A 19728-nucleotide genomic window follows, 5' to 3' on the forward strand; every position below is an offset into this window, starting at 1 on the left:
CCGGCGCACGTTTAGACTCCCGCCCGACCCGTCCGCCCCACAGCCCGCCCTGCACTGACCGTCTGGGAAATCAGGGAGGTCCAACGATACTGACAGCGGAGCGGTAGGTAATGGACTCCTAACGTGAGCGCGATTGTTTTGTCTTTTAATTTTTTTTTTGCGATTTGTGTTGTGGTGGCATGGGCAATGTCTTTGTGGTTTTGTAAGATTCCACCGCTCCCCCCCCCCCCCCCCCCCCGAGGCATCTCTCGGAGCACTCCCGGCCCAGCTCTTGAGCTTATGAGTGTTCCACCCTAGGGGTGTATGCTTCCCTTAGCGCTGCGCCCCCTGACTCAGGGCCCAGTTACTGACTGAGACGCAAACTGCTCCCGGGCACTAACCTTCCCGCCCCACCCCCATTATCGATCCAAACATCAAAGTCAAAAATCCAGCTCACAGCGTCTACAAAGGGATATAGATAGACTAAGTAAGTGGGCAGTAAGGTGGAAGATGGAGTATAATGTAGGGAAATGTGAGGTTATTCACTTTGGTAGGAAGAATAAAAAAAGAGAATATTTTTTAAATCACGAGAAACTTTTAAATGTTAGTGTTCAGACAGATTTGGGTGTCCTTGTGCAAGAAACACAGAAAACTACCGTGCAGGTACAGCAAGCAATAAGGAAGGCAAATGGCATGTTGGCCTTTATTGCAAGGGGGTTGGAGTATAAGAGTAAGGAAGTCGTTCTTCAATTGTACAGGGCCTTGATGAGACCATACCTGGAGTACTGTGCACAGTTTTGGTCTCCTTATCTAAGGAAGGATATACTTGACTTGGAGGCTGTGATATATTCACAGAGCACAAGCACACACAGCTTCCTAACATGGCAGGCAGCTCTCTGTCGGAAGCCTCCGGAAACTGCCTGGTTCTGTTTATTATTAACCCTGCATTTGCAGTACACAATATGTCCACATCCACAGTGTGGAACTACAAACATTACAAGCTTACAGACATTACACTTCTCCCTCCTTAATGAAGAGGCCATCATAACAAACATGAAACATAACTTTCATGTTTATACATAACACAGGATATAAACTTATTTTTTTTCCATATTTACAAATTTAACTTTACCACTTGTTTTCTGTTTCGAAGAGGATACCTTCGCTCTCGAACAGAACCTTCCAAACCTGGTGTCGAATCTAAACTCATTTGAGGCTCATCCTGAGGAACATTTTCCTCCACGGAATTTCCTTGATTTTCATTTGAACTCACTCTAACTTCAGGCTCTTTGTTTTCCTGACTCGGACTCAGACTTTCATTCTGATTCTCTCCCTGGATTTGTTTCCAGTACATTGGATTTAGGATTTGCTACTGGTGTATCAAAACTATCTGATGAGTCAGAAATAATTGAATCATTCCCACCTTCAACTCCTTCCATGTCTATAGGTAAAATATGATCAACATGAACAAACCTAACCTGTCCATTATCAAACATCTTTACCAAATATGTGCAAGGAACACATCTTCACCACTCTTCCTGGTAACCACTTTAACCATTTATGGTGATGGTTCTTCACTCTCACCTTCTGGTTTAATTTCACACTTCTCTCTTTTACTCTACCTCTATCATGATTCTCTTTCTGTCTTAATTGTGTCTCTTCTACAGACTGTGCCAAATTTGGCTTTAACAACGAGAATCTGGTTCGTGGCTGTCGTTTGAGAAACAACTCTGCTGATGTTCTACCAGTAGTTGTATGAGGAGTATTTCAATATGTAATTAAAAAATTAGCCAATTTGTGATCCAATGACAACTGTCGTTTCCTTGGATTTGGATCTAACATTTGTTTTATGAGGGCACATTTTACAATTTGTACTGTGTGCTCTGCTGCACCATTCGAAGCAGGATGGTATGGTGGAACCTTGATATGTTTCACACCATTTTTGCTCGTGAATTGTGCAAATTCTTCTGGTCCATTATCCGAAACAATTTCTTCAGGGAGGCCAAATGAAGAAAATAATCTTCGTAAAATGTCCAATGTTTTACTTGTTGTTATTTTCCACATTGGGAACTCCTCAACCCACTTTGAATGGCTATCAATCACAATGAACAATTGATGTCTTTCTAACTCAGCAAAATCAATATGTAGCCATTGCCACACCCTGGGAGGCCATTTCCATGACTGTAATGGTACTGGTGGTGGTTGCTTGCTTACCGATTGACATATCGTACACTGACTCACGATGTACTCTATATCTTTATCAAGACCTGGCCACCATAAATAACTGCATGCAAAACTCTTGGTCAAGCATATTCCCAGGTGCTGGTCATGGAGGTCTCCTAATAATTTGGACCTGAATTTATTTGGTATAAACACTCTTGCAACCCACATGATGCAATCTTTATCAACTGATAATTCATTCCTACGAATGAAGAATGGATGTGTATCTTTGTCTGTTACCTGGTTTGGCCATCCATTTGCAATATAATCATACACCTTTGACATCTCTGGGTCACGTTTGGTTGCTCTACCAATCTCTTCAGCTGTGATTGGCAATGTATGAAAAATGAAACACTTCTTCCCTATCGGGTGTAACTTGTGATGGGGAAGGCAATCTAGACATTGCATCAGCATTACTGTGATCAGCTGATCGTCTGTATTCAATATCATATATGTATGCTGACAAAATCAAAGCCCATCTCTGCATTCGGGCTGCAGCTAATGTTGGAACTGGGGACTTTGGATGGAGGATTGCTGTTATGGTCTGTAACAATGGTAAACTTACGACCATACAAGTATTTGTGAAACTTCTTGACCCCAAAAATTAATGCCAAAGCTTCCCTTTCAATTTGCGCATAATTACTCTCACTGGCACTGAGAGTGCGTGAAGCAAAAGCAATTGGTCTCTCCTCCCCACTACTTAATACATGAGAGATTACTGCCCCAACTCCATATGGAGAGGCATCACATGCTAGCTTAATCTCCTTAGATATGTCATAGTGAACTAACATGGTGCTCTCTACCAATTTGCTTTTACACTCCTTGAATGCTGTGTCGCATTCTTTTAACCTCTTCCAATGGACCTGTTTTTTCAAAAGTTCATTCAGTGGATGTAATACTGTAGCCAAATTTGGTAGCAACTTCCCATAATAGTTCAAAAGACCCAAGAATGAACAAAGTTCAGTGACATTCCTGGGAGTGGGTTGCATTTCTAATCGCATCCAATTTTTCCATGGTTGGATGGAAACCATCTTTGTCTACTATGTATTCCACTGAGTTTTTAAATAACTCACACTTACGAGCAGACACTCGTATTCTGTGCTTCTCTAGCCGTTTGAGGACTTCATTCAATATGTTATTATGAATTTGCCTAATTGGTGCTGAAGTTAGTTTGCGACCCAAATAACATATTACCCCTTCAATACCTTGCAAAATCTGGTTCATCACCACTTGGAATATGGCACGGGCGGAAGACACTCCAAATGGTAGCCTATTAAACTGATATAGGCCTAGATGAGTATTTATAGTCAAGCATGATCGAGTTCAAGCTGTAAGTATGCATTCGTAAGATCCAGTTTTGAGAAGATCTGACCACCTGTCAGTGTTGTGAACAAATCTTCTATATTCGGCAATGTATTGGGACATTACCCTCTAAAACCTGGTTTATGGTTACTTTATAATCACCACACAATCCTACCTTACCATCAGACTTAGATACAACAACAATGGGTGTAGCCCAATTACATCGATCTCTCTTACAAATAATGTTCTCAGTTGCTAGTCTTTGGAGTTCTTGCTCAACTTTCTCCTTGAGTGCATATGGTACGGAACGTGGCTTGTAGTAAACCGATCTGGCGTCCTTCTGTACCCTGACACTGGCCTTGAAGCCTTGGATCGGACTGCCCGATTCACAGAACACCTTCGGATACTTCTTGATAACCTCATCCGCTGATGAAAATCTCGCTTCCACACAGAAAATCTTACTCCAATCTAGCTTCAGTGAGCTCAATCAATTTCTTCCTAGTAAGGCCGGCTTGTCTCCTTTCACTGCTATTAGAGGCAAGTTCTAAAATTGATCTTTATATTTCACGGGTATGGTGATACGAGCTACCACAGGAATTTTCTCTCCCGAGTAGCCTCTCCAGTTGGAAATCATGCAATTTGTCGCGGTACAGTGACTCCGGTACTATACTCACAGATGCACCCGTGTCAATTTCCATTGGTATCTTGAATCCCGCAACATCTATGTGTTTTTTTTTTTGCTTTCCGAATCTCTGTCCGTTAATCCCGTGCTCCTGATGACGTGTAACTCTAACATCTCCTCGTCCTGTTCGTGTTCTTCCATGATATGTCATCTCTTGGGATTTCTACTCATAGCTTTGAACGCTGGACTCATAGCTTTAAAAACTGGTTTACCCTTCAGTCGGCATGCCTTCGCAAGATGCCCAGTCTTCCTGCAGAAGAAACACTCTTCCTTCATGTATGGACAACTTTGAGCAATGTGTTGTCCCAGGCACCTATAGCTCTGTTAGAATTTCCAGTTTCTAAGAATTTGGGCCCCCACCGTATTTTACCTTGAACCTGCAGGTGATTTACCTCGGTTGACTGACGACTGACGATTATTATTTAATTCTCGGAAATATTGTTCGGCCATGCCCATTGACCTCGCTGTCTGACAAGCAATCTCAAAAGTCAAGTCATCCGTCGTCAATAACTTCCTTCTGATCGCATCATTTTTCACCCCTCAAACAAAACGATCCCGTAATGCTCGGTTTTGAAAGTTTCCAAAATTACAGTGCATCGATAGCTTTTTTAATGCAACGATGTAATTACTGATATTTCATCAGTCTTTTGATTCCGAATCCCGAAATGATAGCTTTCAGCAATTTCTAACAGTATAGTGTTGCTCCAGCTTCGTTAGAATCTCTTTAAGCGTTGTGTCCTTTGGCTCGTCAGGCACAAGCAGATTTACAAGGGTTTCGTATAATACCAGACCCGCCTCCAATCGTTTTCTTATGTTCCAACACAGCCCGGTTCTGGACTGCATTGTCTGGAACTTCGATTATGTTATTTGCAATGAAATACAATTCTAGCCGATCCACATAGACTTTAAAACATTCCCGGTCGTGCCTATATTCCCCCAAATATCCCAATACATCTGCCATTTTAATCTCGAGCTGTTCACACCGTGTGCTGTATTTTACCTCGGATTTTTGTAGCTTTTTTCCAAAGACAGAAACTTCCAAAGTCTCTCTGTCGGCTGGCTGAATCCTTCCCCAACAAAATTTAAGCTTTAAATCATCCTAAAAATCCCATCCTCGTAGCCAAATGTGATGTATTCACAGAGCACAAGCACACACAGCTCCTAACATGGCAGGCAGCTCTCTGTCGGAAGCCTCCGGAAACTGCCTGGTTCTGTTTATTATTAACCCTGCACTTGCAGTACACAACACGTCCACATCCACAGTGTGGTGCTACAAACATTACAAGCTGACAGACATTACAGAGGTGGTGCAACGAAGGTTCACTCGATTGATTCCCGGGGTGAGAGGGCTGTCTTATGATGAGCGATTGTGTAGAATGGGCCGATACTCTCTGGAGTTTACAAGAATGAGAGTTGAAGAATGAGATTCTGAAGGGGATTGACAAGCTCGATGCTGAGAGGTTGTTTCCCCTGGCTGGAGTGTTGAGAACTAGGGGCCACAGTCTCAGGATAAGGGGTAGGCCATTGAAGGCATTTCTTCACTCAGAGGGTTAGGAATCTTTGGAATTCTTTGCCCCAGAGGGCTGTGGATGCTGAGTCTCTGAATATATTCAAGGCGGAGATTGATAGATTTTTGTACTCTAGGGGAATCAAGGGATATGGAGATCGGGGAGGAAAGTGGAGTTGAGGTCGATGATCAGCCCTGATCTTATTGAATGGCAGAGCAGGCTCGAGGGGCCGTATGGCCGACTCCTGCTCCTAATTCCTATGTTCTTATGTTAGGGTAAGAGGAGTGGTAGAATGGGGAGGGGTGAAATGGGGAGGGGTGGAATGGGGAAGGAAGGGAGGAGTTTAGCTAGCTCACAGCCCACTATTTTCAATATATCACGTTATGTTATATTTAGAGCTTTACCCAGTGCCGCAGTATTAGAATCTCACGGGTCTAATTATCGAATAGACTACACAACATGAGGGGCTCAGAGGCTGATACAATGCAGAGACCTGGAATCACAAAAGAATGGTTCAGGTCCATATTAACACTTACCCTTGTTGTCCATGTGTGAGAGTTCCATTGTGATAACAGCCTTCGTGTTCCTTATTTCTCTGAACATCTGTGTAACTGAAATGGAGGCAAAGATTTAGCTGTCATCCCTGCCAAATATATTTTTCTCCATCACTTGATTCCTTTTGGATGAAATCTGTCAGATAAGTTACAGGGCGGAGAAGGGACACTTGTTACGAAGGTCACACCACAGATAGAATCATTGAATCCTGTTAAACATTGCAATCAAACTTTCAATGTCTGCACTACATCTGATGTGTTCTGACTGCGACTTGAAAGTACTTGTGTTCAGCAAATCTGTCTATGGCCCCAAGACATTACTCAGAGAGCAGTGGTGTGTTGGAGAGGTTATTGTGAGCAGTGGTGTGTTGGAGAGGTTATTATGAGCAGTGGTGTGTTGGAGAGGTTATTGTGAGCAGTGGTGTGTTGGAGAGGTTATTGTGAGCAGTGGTGTGTTGGAGAGGTTATTGTGAGCAGTGGTGTGTTGGAGAGGTTATTGTGAGCAGTGGTGTGTTGGAGAGGTTATTGTGAGCAGTGGTGTGTTGGAGAGGTTATTGTGAGCAGTGGTGTGTTGCAGAGGTTATTGTGAGCAGTGGTGTGTTGGAGAGGTTATTGTGAGCAGTGGTGTGTTGGTGAGGTTATTGTGAACAGTGGTGTGTTGGAGAGGTTATTGTAAGCAGTGGTGTGTTGGAGAGGTTATTGCGAGCAGTGGTGTGTTGGAGAGATTATTCAGTGAGCAGTGGTGTGTTGGAGAGGTTATTGTGAGCAGTGGTGTGTTGGAGAAGTTATTGTGAGCAGTGGTGTGTTGGAGAGGTTATTGTGAGGAGAGGTGTGTTGGAGAAGTTATTGTGAGCAGTGGTGTGTTGGAGAAGTTATTGTGAGCAGTGGTGTGTTGGAGAAGTTATTGTGAGCAGTGGTGTGTTGGAGAAGTTATTGTCAACAGTGGTGTGTTGGAGAGGTTATTGTGAGCAGTGGTGTGTTGGAGAGGTTATTGTGAGCAGTGGTGTGTTGGAGAGGTTATTGTGAGCAGTGGTGTGTTGGAGAGGTTATTGTGAGCAGTGGTGTGTTGGAGAGGTTATTGTGAACATTGGTGTGTTGGAGAGGTTATTGTAAGCAGTGGTGTGTTGGAGAAGTTATTGCGAGCAGTGGTGTGTTAGAGAGATTATTCAGTGAGCAGTGGTGTGTTGGAGAGGTTATTGTGAGCAGTGGTGTGTTGGAGAGGTTATTGTGAGGAGAGGTGTGTTGGAGAGGTTATTGTGAGCAGTGGTGTGTTGGAGAAGTTATTGTGAGCAGTGGTATGTTGGAGAGGTTATTGTGAGGAGAGGTGTGTTGGAGAAGTTATTGTGAGCAGTGGTGTGTTGGAGAAGTTATTGTGAGCAGTGGTGTTTTGGAGAAGTTATTGTGAGCAGTGGTGTGTTGGCGAGGTTATTGTGAGCAGTGGTGTGTTGGAGAGGTTATTGTGAGCAGTGGTGTGTTGGAGAAGTTATTGTGAGCAGTGGTGTGTTGGAGAAGTTATTGTCAACAGTGGTGTGTTGGAGAGGTTATTGTGAGCAGTGGTGTGTTGGAGAGGTTATTGTGAGCAGTGGTGTGTTGGAGAGGTTATTGTGAGCAGTGGTGTGTTGGAGAAGTTATTGTGAGCAGTGGTGTGTTGGAGAGATTATTCAGTGAGCAGTGGTGTGTTGGAGAGATTATTGTGAGCAGTGGTGTGTTGGAGAGGTTATTGTGAGCAGTGGTGTGTTGGAGAGGTTATTGTAAGCAGTGGTGTGTTGGTGAGGTTATTGTGAGCAGTGGTGTGTTGGAGATGTTATTGTGAGCAGTGGTGTGTTGGAGAGGTTATTGTGAGCAGTGGTGTGTTGGAGAGGTTATTGTGAGCAGTGGTGTGTTGGAGAAGTTATTGTGAGCAGTGGTGTGTTGCAGAGGTTATTGTGAGCAGTGATGTGTTGGAGAGGTTATTGTGAGCAGTGGTGTGTTGCAGAGGTTATTGTGAGCAGTGGTGTGTTGGAGAGGTTATTGTGAGTAGTGGCATGTTGGAGACATTATTCAGTGAGCAGTGGTGTGTTGGTGAGGTTATTGTGAGCAGTGGTGTGTTGGAGAGGTTATTGTGAGCATTTGTGTGTTTGAGAGGTTATTGTGAGCATTTGTGTGTTTGAGAGGTTATTGTGAGCAGTGGTGTGTTGGAGAAGTTATTGTGAGCAGTGGTGTGTTGGAGAGATTATTCAGTGAGCAGTGGTGTGTTGGAGAGGTTATTGTGAGCAGTGGTGTGTTGGAGAGGTTATTGTGAGCAGTGGTGTGTTGGAGAGGTTATTGTAAGCAGTGGTGTGTTGGTGAGGTTATTGTGAGCAGTGGTGTGTTGGAGATGTTATTGTGAGCAGTGGTGTGTTGGAGAGGTTATTGTGAGCAGTGGTGTGTTGGAGAGGTTATTGTGAGCAGTAGTGTGTTGGAGAAGTTATTGTGAGCAGTGGTGTGTTGCAGAGGTTATTGTGAGCAGTGATGTGTTGGAGAGGTTATTGTGAGCAGTGGTGTGTTGGTGAGGTTATTGTGAGCAGTGGTGTGTTGGAGAGGTTATTGTGAGCATTTGTGTGTTTGAGAGGTTATTATGAGCAGTGGTGTGTTGGAGAGGTTATTGTGAGCAGTGGTGAGTTGGAGAAGTTATTGTGAGCAGTGGTGTGTTGGAGAGATTATTCAGTGAGCAGTGGTGTGTTGGAGAGGTTATTGTGAGCAGTGGTGTGTTGGAGAGGTTATTGTGAGCAGTTGTGTGTTGGAGAGGTTATTGTAAGCAGTGGTGTGTTGGTGAGGTTATTGTGAGCAGTGGTGTGTTGGAGAGGTTATTGTGAGCAGTGGTGTGTTGGAGAGGTTATTGTGAGCAGTGGTGTGTTGGAGAGGTTAATGTGAGCAGTAGTGTGTTGGAGAAGTTATTGTGAGCAGTGGTGTGTTGCAGAGGTTATTGTGAGCAGTGATGTGTTGGAGAGGTTATTCTGAGCAGTGGTGTGTTGCAGAGGTTATTGTGAGCAGTGGTGTGTTGGAGAGGTTATTGTGAGTAGTGGCATGTTGGAGACATTATTCAGTGAGCAGTGGTATGTTGGTGAGGTTATTGTGAGCAGTGGTGTGTTGGAGAGGTTATTGTGAGCATTTGTGTGTTTGAGAGGTTATTGTGAGTAGTGGCATGTTGGAGAGATTATTCAGTGAGCAGCGGTGTGTTGGTGAGGTTATTGTGAGCAGTGGTGTGTTTGAGAGGTTATTGTGAGCAGTGGTGTGTTGGAGAGGTTATTGTGAGCAGTGGTGTGTTGGAGAGGTTATTGTGAGCAGTGGTGTGTTGGAGAGGTTATTGTGAGCAGTGGTGTGTTGGAGAGATTATTCAGTGAGCAGTGGTGTGTTGGAGAGGTTATTGTGAGCAGTGGTGTGTTGGAGAAGTTATTGTGAGCAGTGGTGTGTTGGAGAGGTTATTGTGAGGAGAGGTGTGTTGGAGAGGTTATTGTGAGCAGTGGTGTGTTGGAGAAGTTATTGTGAGCAGAGGTGTGTTGGAGAGATTATTCAGTGAGCAGTGGTGTGTTGGAGAGATTATTCAGTGAGCAGTGGTGTGTTGGAGAGGTTATTGTGAGCAGTGGTGTGTTGGAGAGGTTATTGTAAGCAGTGGTGTGTTGGTGAGGTTATTGTGAGCAGTGGTGTGTTGGTGATGTTATTGTGAGCAGTGGTGTGTTGGAGAGGTTATTGTGAGCAGTGGTGTGTTGGAGAGGTTATTGTGAGCAGTAGTGTGTTGGAGAAGTTATTGTGAGCAGTGGTGTGTTGCAGAGGTTATTGTGAGCAGTGATGTGTTGGAGAGGTTATTGTGAGCAGTGGTGTGTTGCAGAGGTTATTGTGAGCAGTGGTGTATTGGAGAGGTTATTGTGAGTAGTGGCATGTTGGAGACATTATTCAGTGAGCAGTGGTGTGTTGGTGAGGTTATTGTGAGCAGTGGTGTGTTGCAGAGGTTATTGTGAGTAGTGGTGTGTTTGAGAAGTTATTGTGAGCAGAGGTGTGTTGGAGAGATTATTCAGTGAGCAGTGGTGTGTTGGAGAGGTTATTGTGAGCAGTGGTGTGTTGGAGAGATTATTGTGAGCAGTAGTGTGTTGGAGAAGTTATTGTGAGCAGTGGTGTGTTGCAGAGGTTATTGTGAGCAGTGGTGTGTTGGAGAGGTTATTGTGAGCAGTGGTGTGTTGGAGAGGTTTTTGTGAGTAGTGGCATGTTGGAGAGATTATTCAGTGAGCAGCGGTGTGTTGGTGAGGTTATTGTGAGCAGTGGTGTGTTGGAGAGGTTATTGTGAGTAGTGGCATGTTGGAGAGATTATTCAGTGAGCAGTGGTGTGTTGGTGAGGTTATTGTGAGCAGTGGTGTGTTGGAGAGGTTATTGTGAGCAGTGGTGTGTTTGAGAGGTTATTGTGAGCAGTGGTGTGTTGGAGAGGTTATTGTGAGCAGTGGTGTGTTGGAGAGGTTATTGTGAGCAGTGGTGTGTTGGAGAGGTTATTGTGAGCAGTGGTGTGTTGGAGAGGTTATTGTGAGCAGTGGTGTGTTGGAGAGGTTATTGTGAGCAGTGGTGTGTTGGAGAAGTTATTGTGAGCAGTGGTGTGTTGGAGAGGTTATTGTGAGGAGAGGTGTGTTGGAGAAGTTATTGTGAGCAGTGGTGTGTTGGAGAAGTTATTGTGAGCAGTGTTGTGTTGGAGAAGTTATTGTGAGCAGTGGTGTGTTGGAGAAGTTATTGTCAACAGTGGTGTGTTGGAGAGGTTATTGTGAGGAGAGGTGTGTTGGAGAGGTTATTGTGAGGAGAGGTGTGTTGGAGAAGTTATTGTGAGCAGTGGTGTGTTGGAGAAGTTATTGTGAGCAGTGGTGTGTTGGAGAGGTTATTGTGAGGAGAGGTGTGTTGGAGAAGTTATTGTGAGCAGTGGTGTGTTGGAGAAGTTATTGTGAGCAGTGGTGTGCTGGCGAGGTTATTGTGAGCAGTGGTGTGTTGGAGAGGTTATTGTGAGCAGTGGTGTGTTGGAGAAGTTATTGTGAGCAGTGGTGTGTTGGATAAGTTATTGTCAACAGTGGTGTGTTGGAGAGGTTATTGTGAGCAGTGGTGTGTTGGAGAGGTTATTATGAGCAGTGGTGTGTTGGAGAGGTTATTGTGAGCAGTGGTGTGTTGGAGAAGTTATTGTGAGCAGAGGTGTGTTGGAGAGATTATTCAGTGAGCAGTGGTGTGTTGGAGAGGTTATTGTGAGCAGTGGTGTGTTGGAGAGGTTATTGTGAGCAGTGGCGTGTTGGAGAGGTTATTGTAAGCAGTGGTGTGTTGGTGAGGTTATTGTGAGCAGTGGTGTGTTGGAGAGGTTATTGTGAGCAGTGGCGTGTTGGAGAGGTTATTGTGAGCAGTGGTGTGTTGGAGGGGTTATTGTGAGCAGTGGTGTGTTGGAGAGGTTATTGTGAGTAGTGGCATGTTGGAGAGATTATTCAGTGAGCAGCGGCGTGTTGGTGAGGTTATTGTGAGCAGTGGTGTGTTGGAGAGGTTATTGTGAGTAGTGGCATGTCGGAGAGATTATTCAGTGAGCAGTGGTGTATTGGTGAGGTTATTGTGAGCAGTGGTGTGTTGGAGACGTTATTGTGAGCAGTGGTGTGTTGGAGAGTTTATTGTGAGCAGTGCGGTGTTGGAGAGGTTATTGTGAGCAGTGGTGTGTTGGAGAGTTTATTGTAAGCAGTGGTGTGTTGGTGAGGTTATTGTGAGCAGTGGTGTGTTGGAGAGGTTATTGTGAGCAGTGGTGTGTTGGAGAGGTTATTGTGAGCAGTGGTGTGTTGGAGAGGTTATTGTGAGCAGTAGTGTGTTGCAGAGGTTATTGTGAGCAGTGGTGTGTTGCAGAGTTTATTGTGAGCAGTGGTGTGTTGGAGAGGTTATTGTGAGCAGTGGTGTGTTGGAGAGTTTATTGTGAGCAGTGGTGTGTTGGAGAGGGTATTGTGAGTAGTGGCATGTTGGAGAGATTATTCCGTGAGCAGCGGTGTGTTGGTGAGGTTATTGTGAGCAGTGGTGTGTTGGAGAGGTTATTGTGAGTAGTGGCATGTTGGAGAGATTATTCAGTGAGCAGTTGTGTGTTGGTGAGGTTATTGAGAGCAGTGGTGTGTTGGAGAGGTTATTGTGAGCAGTGGTGTGTTTGAGAGGTTATTGTGAGCAGTGTTGTGTTGGAGATGTTATTGTGAGCAGTGTTGTGTTGGAGAGGTTATTGTGAGCAGTGGTGTGTTGGAGAGGTTATTGCGAGCAGTGGTGTGTTGGAGAGGTTATTGTGAGCAGTGGTGTGTTGGTGAGGTTATTGTGAGCAGTGGTGTGTTGGAGAGGTTATTGTAAGCAGTGGTGTGTTGGTGAGGTTATTGTGAGCAGTAGTGTGTTGGAGAGGTTATTGTAAGCAGTGGTGTGTTGGAGAGGTTATTGCGAGCAGTGGTGTGTTGGAGAGATTATTCAGTGAGCAGTGGTGTGTTGGAGAGGTTATTGTGAGCAGTGGTGTGTTGGAGAAGTTATTGTGAGCAGTGGTGTGTTGGAGAGGTTATTGTGAGGAGAGGTGTGTTGGAGAGGTTATTGTGAGCAGTGGTGTGTTGGAGAAGTTATTGTGAGCAGTGGTGTGTTGGAGAAGTTATTGTGAGCAGTGGTGTGTTGGAGAGGTTATTGCGAGCAGTGGTGTGTTGGAGAGATTATTAAGTGAGCAGTGGTGTGTTGGAGAGGTTACTGTGAGCAGTGGTGTGTTGGCGAGGTTATTGTGAGCAGTGGTGTGTTGGAGAGGTTATTGTGAGCAGTGGTGTGTTGGAGAAGTTATTGTGAGCAGTGGTGTGTTGGAGAAGTTATTGTGAGCAGTGGTGTGTTGGAGAGGTTATTGTGAGCAGTGGTGTGTTGGAGAGGTTATTGTGAGCAGTGGTGTGTTGGAGAAGTTATTGTGAGCAGTGGTGTGTTGGAGAGATTATTCAGTGAGCAGTGGTGTGTTGGAGAGGTTATTGTGAGCAGTGGTGTGTTGGAGAGGTTATTGTGAGCAGTGGTGTGTTGGAGAGGTTATTGTAAGCAGTGGTGTGTTGGTGACGTTATTGTGAGCAGTGGTGTGTTGGAGATGTTATTGTGAGCAGTGGTGTGTTGGAGAGGTTATTGTGAGCAGTGGCGTGTTGGAGAGGTTATTGTGAGCAGTAGTGTGTTGGAGAAGTTATTGTGAGCAGTGGTGTGTTGCAGAGGTTATTGTGAGCAGTGATGTGTTGGAGAGGTTATTGTGAGCAGTGGTGTGTTGGAGAAGTTATTGTGAGCAGTGGTGTGTTGGAGAGATTATTCAGTGAGCAGTGGTGTGTTGGAGAGATTATTGTGAGCAGTGGTGTGTTGGAGATGTTATTGTGAGCAGTGGTGTGTTGCAGAGGTTATTGTGAGCAGTGATGTGTTGGAGAGGTTATTGTGAGCAGTGATGTGTTGCAGTGGTTATTGTGAGCTGTGGTGTGTTGGAGAGGTTATTGTGAGTAGTGGCATGTTGGAGACATTATTCAGTGAGCAGTGGTGTGTTGGTGAGGTTATTGTGAGCAGTGGTGTGTTGCAGAGGTTATTGTGAGCAGTGGTGTGTTGGAGAGGTTATTGTGAGCAGTAGTGTGTTGGACAAGTTATTGTGAGCAGTGGTGTGTTGCAAAGGTTATTGTGAGCAGTGGTGTGTTGGCGAGGTTATTGTGAGCAGTGGTGTGTTGGAGAGGTTATTGTGAGTAGTGGCATGTTGGAGAGATTATTCAGTGAGCAGCGGTGTGTTGGTGAGGTTATTGTGAGCAGTGGTGTGTTGGAGAGGTTATTGTGAGTAGTGGCATGTTGGAGAGATTATTCAGTGAGCAGTGGTGTGTTGGTGAGGTTATTGTGAGCAGTGGTGTGTTGGAGAGGTTATTGTGAGCAGTGGTGTGTTTGAGAGATTATTTAAGCAGTGGTGTGTTGGAGAGGTTATTGTGAGCAGTGGTGTGTTGGAGAGGTTATTGTGAGCAGTGGTGTGTTGGAGAGGTTATTGTGAGCAGTGGTGTGTTGGAGAGATTATTCAGTGAGCAGTGGTGTGTTGGAGAGGTTATTGTGAGCAGTGGTGTGTTGGAGAAGTTATTGTGAGCAGTGGTGTGTTGGAGAGGTTATTGTGAGGAGAGGTGTGTTGGAGAAGTTATTGTGAGCAGTGGTGTGTTGGAGAAGTTATTGTGAGCAGTGGTGTGTTGGAGAGGTTATTGTGAGGAGAGGTGTGTTGGAGAAGTTATTGTGAGCAGTGGTGTGTTGGAGAAGTTATTGTGAGCAGTGGTGTGTTGGAGAAGTTATTGTGAGCAGTGGTGTGCTGGCGAGGTTATTGTGAGCAGTGGTGTGTTGGAGAGGTTATTTTGAGCAGTGGTGTGTTGGATAAGTTATTGTGAGCAGTGGTGTGTTGGAGCAGTTATTGTCAACAGTGGTGTGTTGGAGAGGTTATTGTGAGCAGTGGTGTGTTGGAGAGGTTATTGTGAGCAGTGGTGTGTTGGAGAGGTTATTGTGAGCAGTGGTGTGTTGGAGAAGTTAATGTGAGCAGAGTTGTGTTGGAGAGATTATTCAGTGAGCAGTGGTGTGTTGGAGAGGTTATTGTGAGCAGTGGTGTGTTGGAGAGGTTATTGTGAGCAGTGGTGTGTTGGAGAGGTTATTGTGAGCTGTGTTGTGTTGGAGAGGTTATTGTGAGCAGTGGTGTGTTGGAGAGGTTATTGTGAGCAGTGGTGTGTTGGAGAGGTTATTGTGAGTAGTGGCATGTTGGAGAGATTATTCAGTGAGCAGCGGTGTGTTGGTGAGGTTATTGTGAGCAGTGGTGTGTTGGAGAGGTTATTGTGAGTAGTGGCATGTTGGAGAGATTATTCAGTGAGCAGTGGTGTGTTGGTGAGGTTATTGTGAGCAGTGGTGTGTTGGAGACGTTATTGTGAGCAGTGGTGTATTGGAGAGTTTATTGTGAGCAGTGCGGTGTTGGAGAGGTTATTGTGAGCAGTGGTGTGTTGGAGAGGTTATTGTAAGCAGTGGTGTGTTGGTGAGGTTATTGTGAGCAGTGGTGTGTTGGAGAGGTTATTGTAAGTAGTGGTGTGTTGGAGAGGTTATTGTGAGCAGTGGTGTGTTGGAGAGGTTATTGTGAGCAGTGGTGTGTTGGAGAGGTTATTGTGAGCAGTGGTGTGTTGGAGAAGTTATTGTGAGCAGTGGTGTGTTGCAGAGGTTATTGTGAGCAGTGGTGTGTTGCAGAGGTTATTGTGAGCAGTGGTGTGTTGGAGAGGTTATTGTGAGCAGTGGTGTGTTGGAGAGGTTATTGTGAGCAGTGGTGTGTTGGAGAGGTTATTGTGAGTAGTGGCATGTTGGAGAGATTATTCAGTGAGCAGCGGTGTGTTGGTGAGGTTATTGTGAGCAGTGGTGTGTTGGAGAGGTTATTGTGAGTAGTGGCATGTTGGAGAGATTATTCAGTGAGTAGTTGTGTGTTGGTGAGGTTATTGAGAGCAGTGGTGTGTTGGAGAGGTTATTGTGAGCAGTGGTGTGTTGGAGAGGTTATTGTGAGCAGTGTTGTGTTGGAGAGGTTATTGTGAGCAGTGGTGTGTTGGAGAGGTTATTGTGAGCAGTGGTGTGTTGGAGAGGTTATTGTGAGCAGTGGTGTGTTGGAGAGGTTATTGTGAGCAGTGGTGTGTTGGAGAGGTTATTTTTGGTGAGGTTATTGTGAGCAGTGGTGTGTTGGAGAGGTTATTGTGAGTAGTGGCATGTTGGAGAGATTATTCAATGAGCAGCGGTGTGTTGGTGAGGTTATTGTGAGCAGTGGTGTGTTGGAGAGGGTATTGTGAGTAGTGGCATGTTGGAGAGATTATTCAGTGAGTAATTGTGTGCTGGTGAGGTTATTGAGAGCAGTGGTGTGTTGGAGAGGTTATTGTGAGCAGTGGTGTGTTGGAGAGGTTATTGTGAGCAGTGGTGTGTTGGAGAGGTTATTGTGAGCAGTGGTGTGTTGGTGAGGTTATTGTGAGCAGTGGTGTGTTGGAGAGGTTATTGTAAGCAGTGGTGTGTTGGTGAGGTTATTGTGAGCAGTGGTGTGTTGGAGAGGTTATTGTGAGCAGTGGTGTGTTGGAGAGGTTATTGTGAGCAGTGGTGTGTTGGAGAGGTTATTGCGAGCAGTGGTGTGTTGGAGAGATTATTCAGTGAGCAGTGGTGTGTTGGAGAGGTTATTGTGAGCAGTGGTGTGTTGGAGAAGTTATTGTGAGCAGTGGTGTGTTGGAGAGGTTATTGTGAGGAGAGGTGTGTTGGAGAGGTTATTGTGAGCAGTGGTGTGTTGGAGAAGTTATTGTGAGCAGTGGTGTGTTGGAGAGGTTATTGTGAGGAGAGGTGTGTTGGAGAAGTTATTGTGAGCAGTGATGTGTTGGAGAAGTTATTGTGAGCAGTGGTGTGTTGGAGAGGTTATTGCGAGCAGTGGTGTGTTGGAGAGATTATTCAGTGAGCAGTGGTGTGTTGGAGAGGTTATTGTGAGCAGTGGTGTGTTGGAGAGGTTATTGTGAGGAGAGGTGTGTTGGAGAAGTTATTGTGAGCAGTGATGTGTTGGCGAGGTTATTGTGAGCAGTGGTGTGTTGGCGAGGTTATTGTGAGCAGTGGTGTGTTGGAGAAGTTATTGTTAGCAGTGGTGTGTTGGAGAAGTTATTGTGAGCAGTGGTGTGTTGGAGAGGTTATTGGGAGCAGTGTTGTGTTGGAGAGGTTATTGTGAGCAGTGGTGTGTTGGAGAGGTTATTGTGAGCAGTGGTGTGTTGGAGAAGTTATTGTGAGCAGTGGTGTGTTGGAGAGATTATTCAGTGAGCAGTGGTGTGTTGGAGAGGTTATTGTGAGCAGTGGTGTGTTGGAGAGGTTATTGTGAGCAGTGGTGTGTTGGAGAGGTTATTGTGAGGAGAGGTGTGTTGGAGAGGTTATTGTGAGCAGTGGTGTGTTGGAGAAGTTATTGTGAGCAGTGGTGTGTTGGAGAAGTTATTGTGAGCAGTGGTGTGTTGGAGAGGTTATTGCGAGCAGTGGTGTGTTGGAGAGATTATTAAGTGAGCAGTGGTGTGTTGGAGAGGTTACTGTGAGCAGTGGTGTGTTGGCGAGGTTATTGTGAGCAGTGGTGTGTTGGAGAGGTTATTGTGAGCAGTGGTGTGTTGGAGAAGTTATTGTGAGCAGTGGTGTGTTGGAGAAGTTATTGTGAGCAGTGGTGTGTTGGAGAGGTTATTGTGAGCAGTGGTGTGTTGGAGAGGTTATTGTGAGCAGTGGTGTGTTGGAGAAGTTATTGTGAGCAGTGGTGTGTTGGAGAGATTATTCAGTGAGCAGTGGTGTGTTGGAGAGGTTATTGTGAGCAGTGGTGTGTTGGAGAGGTTATTGTGAGCAGTGGTGTGTTGGAGAGGTTATTGTAAGCAGTGGTGTGTTGGTGACGTTATTGTGAGCAGTGGTGTGTTGGAGATGTTATTGTGAGCAGTGGTGTGTTGGAGAGGTTATTGTGAGCAGTGGCGTGTTGGAGAGGTTATTGTGAGCAGTAGTGTGTTGGAGAAGTTATTGTGAGCAGTGGTGTGTTGCAGAGGTTATTGTGAGCAGTGATGTGTTGGAGAGGTTATTGTGAGCAGTGGTGTGTTGGAGAAGTTATTGTGAGCAGTGGTGTGTTGGAGAGATTATTCAGTGAGCAGTGGTGTGTTGGAGAGATTATTGTGAGCAGTGGTGTGTTGGAGATGTTATTGTGAGCAGTGGTGTGTTGCAGAGGTTATTGTGAGCAGTGATGTGTTGGAGAGGTTATTGTGAGCAGTGATGTGTTGCAGTGGTTATTGTGAGCTGTGGTGTGTTGGAGAGGTTATTGTGAGTAGTGGCATGTTGGAGACATTATTCAGTGAGCAGTGGTGTGTTGGTGAGGTTATTGTGAGCAGTGGTGTGTTGCAGAGGTTATTGTGAGCAGTGGTGTGTTGGAGAGGTTATTGTGAGCAGTAGTGTGTTGGACAAGTTATTGTGAGCAGTGGTGTGTTGCAAAGGTTATTGTGAGCAGTGGTGTGTTGGCGAGGTTATTGTGAGCAGTGATGTGTTGGAGAGGTTATTGTGAGTAGTGGCATGTTGGAGAGATTATTCAGTGAGCAGCGGTGTGTTGGTGAGGTTATTGTGAGCAGTGGTGTGTTGGAGAGGTTATTGTGAGTAGTGGCATGTTGGAGAGATTATTCAGTGAGCAGTGGTGTGTTGGTGAGGTTATTGTGAGCAGTGGTGTGTTGGAGAGGTTATTGTGAGCAGTGGTGTGTTTGAGAGGTTATTTAAGCAGTGGTGTGTTGGAGAGGTTATTGTGAGCAGTGGTGTGTTGGAGAGGTTATTGTGAGCAGTGGTGTGTTGGAGAGGTTATTGTGAGCAGTGGTGTGTTGGAGAGATTATTCAGTGAGCAGTGGTGTGTTGGAGAGGTTATTGTGAGCAGTGGTGTGTTGGAGAAGTTATTGTGAGCAGTGGTGTGTTGGAGAGGTTATTGTGAGGAGAGGTGTGTTGGAGAAGTTATTGTGAGCAGTGGTGTGTTGGAGAAGTTATTGTGAGCAGTGGTGTGTTGGAGAGGTTATTGTGAGGAGAGGTGTGTTGGAGAAGTTATTGTGAGCAGTGGTGTGTTGGAGAAGTTATTGTGAGCAGTGGTGTGTTGGAGAAGTTATTGTGAGCAGTGGTGTGCTGGCGAGGTTATTGTGAGCAGTGGTGTGTTGGAGAGGTTATTTTGAGCAGTGGTGTGTTGGATAAGTTATTGTGAGCAGTGGTGTGTTGGAGCAGTTATTGTCAACAGTGGTGTGTTGGAGAGGTTATTGTGAGCAGTGGTGTGTTGGAGAGGTTATTGTGAGCAGTGGTGTGTTGGAGAGGTTATTGTGAGCAGTGGTGTGTTGGAGAAGTTAATGTGAGCAGAGTTGTGTTGGAGAGATTATTCAGTGAGCAGTGGTGTGTTGGAGAGGTTATTGTGAGCAGTGGTGTGTTGGAGAGGTTATTGTGAGCAGTGGTGTGTTGGAGAGGTTATTGTGAGCTGTGGTGTGTTGGAGAGGTTATTGTGAGCAGTGGTGTGTTGGAGAGGTTATTGTGAGCAGTGGTGTGTTGGAGAGGTTATTGTGAGTAGTGGCATGTTGGAGAGATTATTCAGTGAGCAGCGGTGTGTTGGTGAGGTTATTGTGAGCAGTGGTGTGTTGGAGAGGTTATTGTGAGTAGTGGCATGTTGGAGAGATTATTCAGTGAGCAGTGGTGTGTTGGTGAGGTTATTGTGAGCAGTGGTGTGTTGGAGACGTTATTGTGAGCAGTGGTGTATTGGAGAGTTTATTGTGAGCAGTGCGGTGTTGGAGAGGTTATTGTGAGCAGTGGTGTGTTGGAGAGGTTATTGTAAGCAGTGGTGTGTTGGTGAGGTTATTGTGAGCAGTGGTGTGTTGGAGAGGTTATTGTAAGTAGTGGTGTGTTGGAGAGGTTATTGTGAGCAGTGGTGTGTTGGAGAGGTTATTGTGAGCAGTGGTGTGTTGGAGAGGTTATT

General features: G+C 45.2%; 1 protein-coding gene across 1 annotated transcript in view; it reads right to left on the reverse strand.

The window, feature by feature from the left end:
• Window positions 1-19728, reverse strand: part of LOC139237858 (uncharacterized) — a 198024-nt gene that overhangs the window by 75331 nt on the left and 102965 nt on the right. The window contains exon 12 of the mRNA XM_070867083.1: window positions 6228-6302. Coding sequence (XP_070723184.1) covers window positions 6228-6302 — 75 coding nt within the window. The remainder of the gene's footprint in view (window positions 1-6227; window positions 6303-19728) is intronic.

This window comes from Pristiophorus japonicus, chromosome 24 (assembly GCF_044704955.1).
Source record: "Pristiophorus japonicus isolate sPriJap1 chromosome 24, sPriJap1.hap1, whole genome shotgun sequence".
Lineage (NCBI taxonomy): Eukaryota > Metazoa > Chordata > Chondrichthyes > Pristiophoridae > Pristiophorus > Pristiophorus japonicus.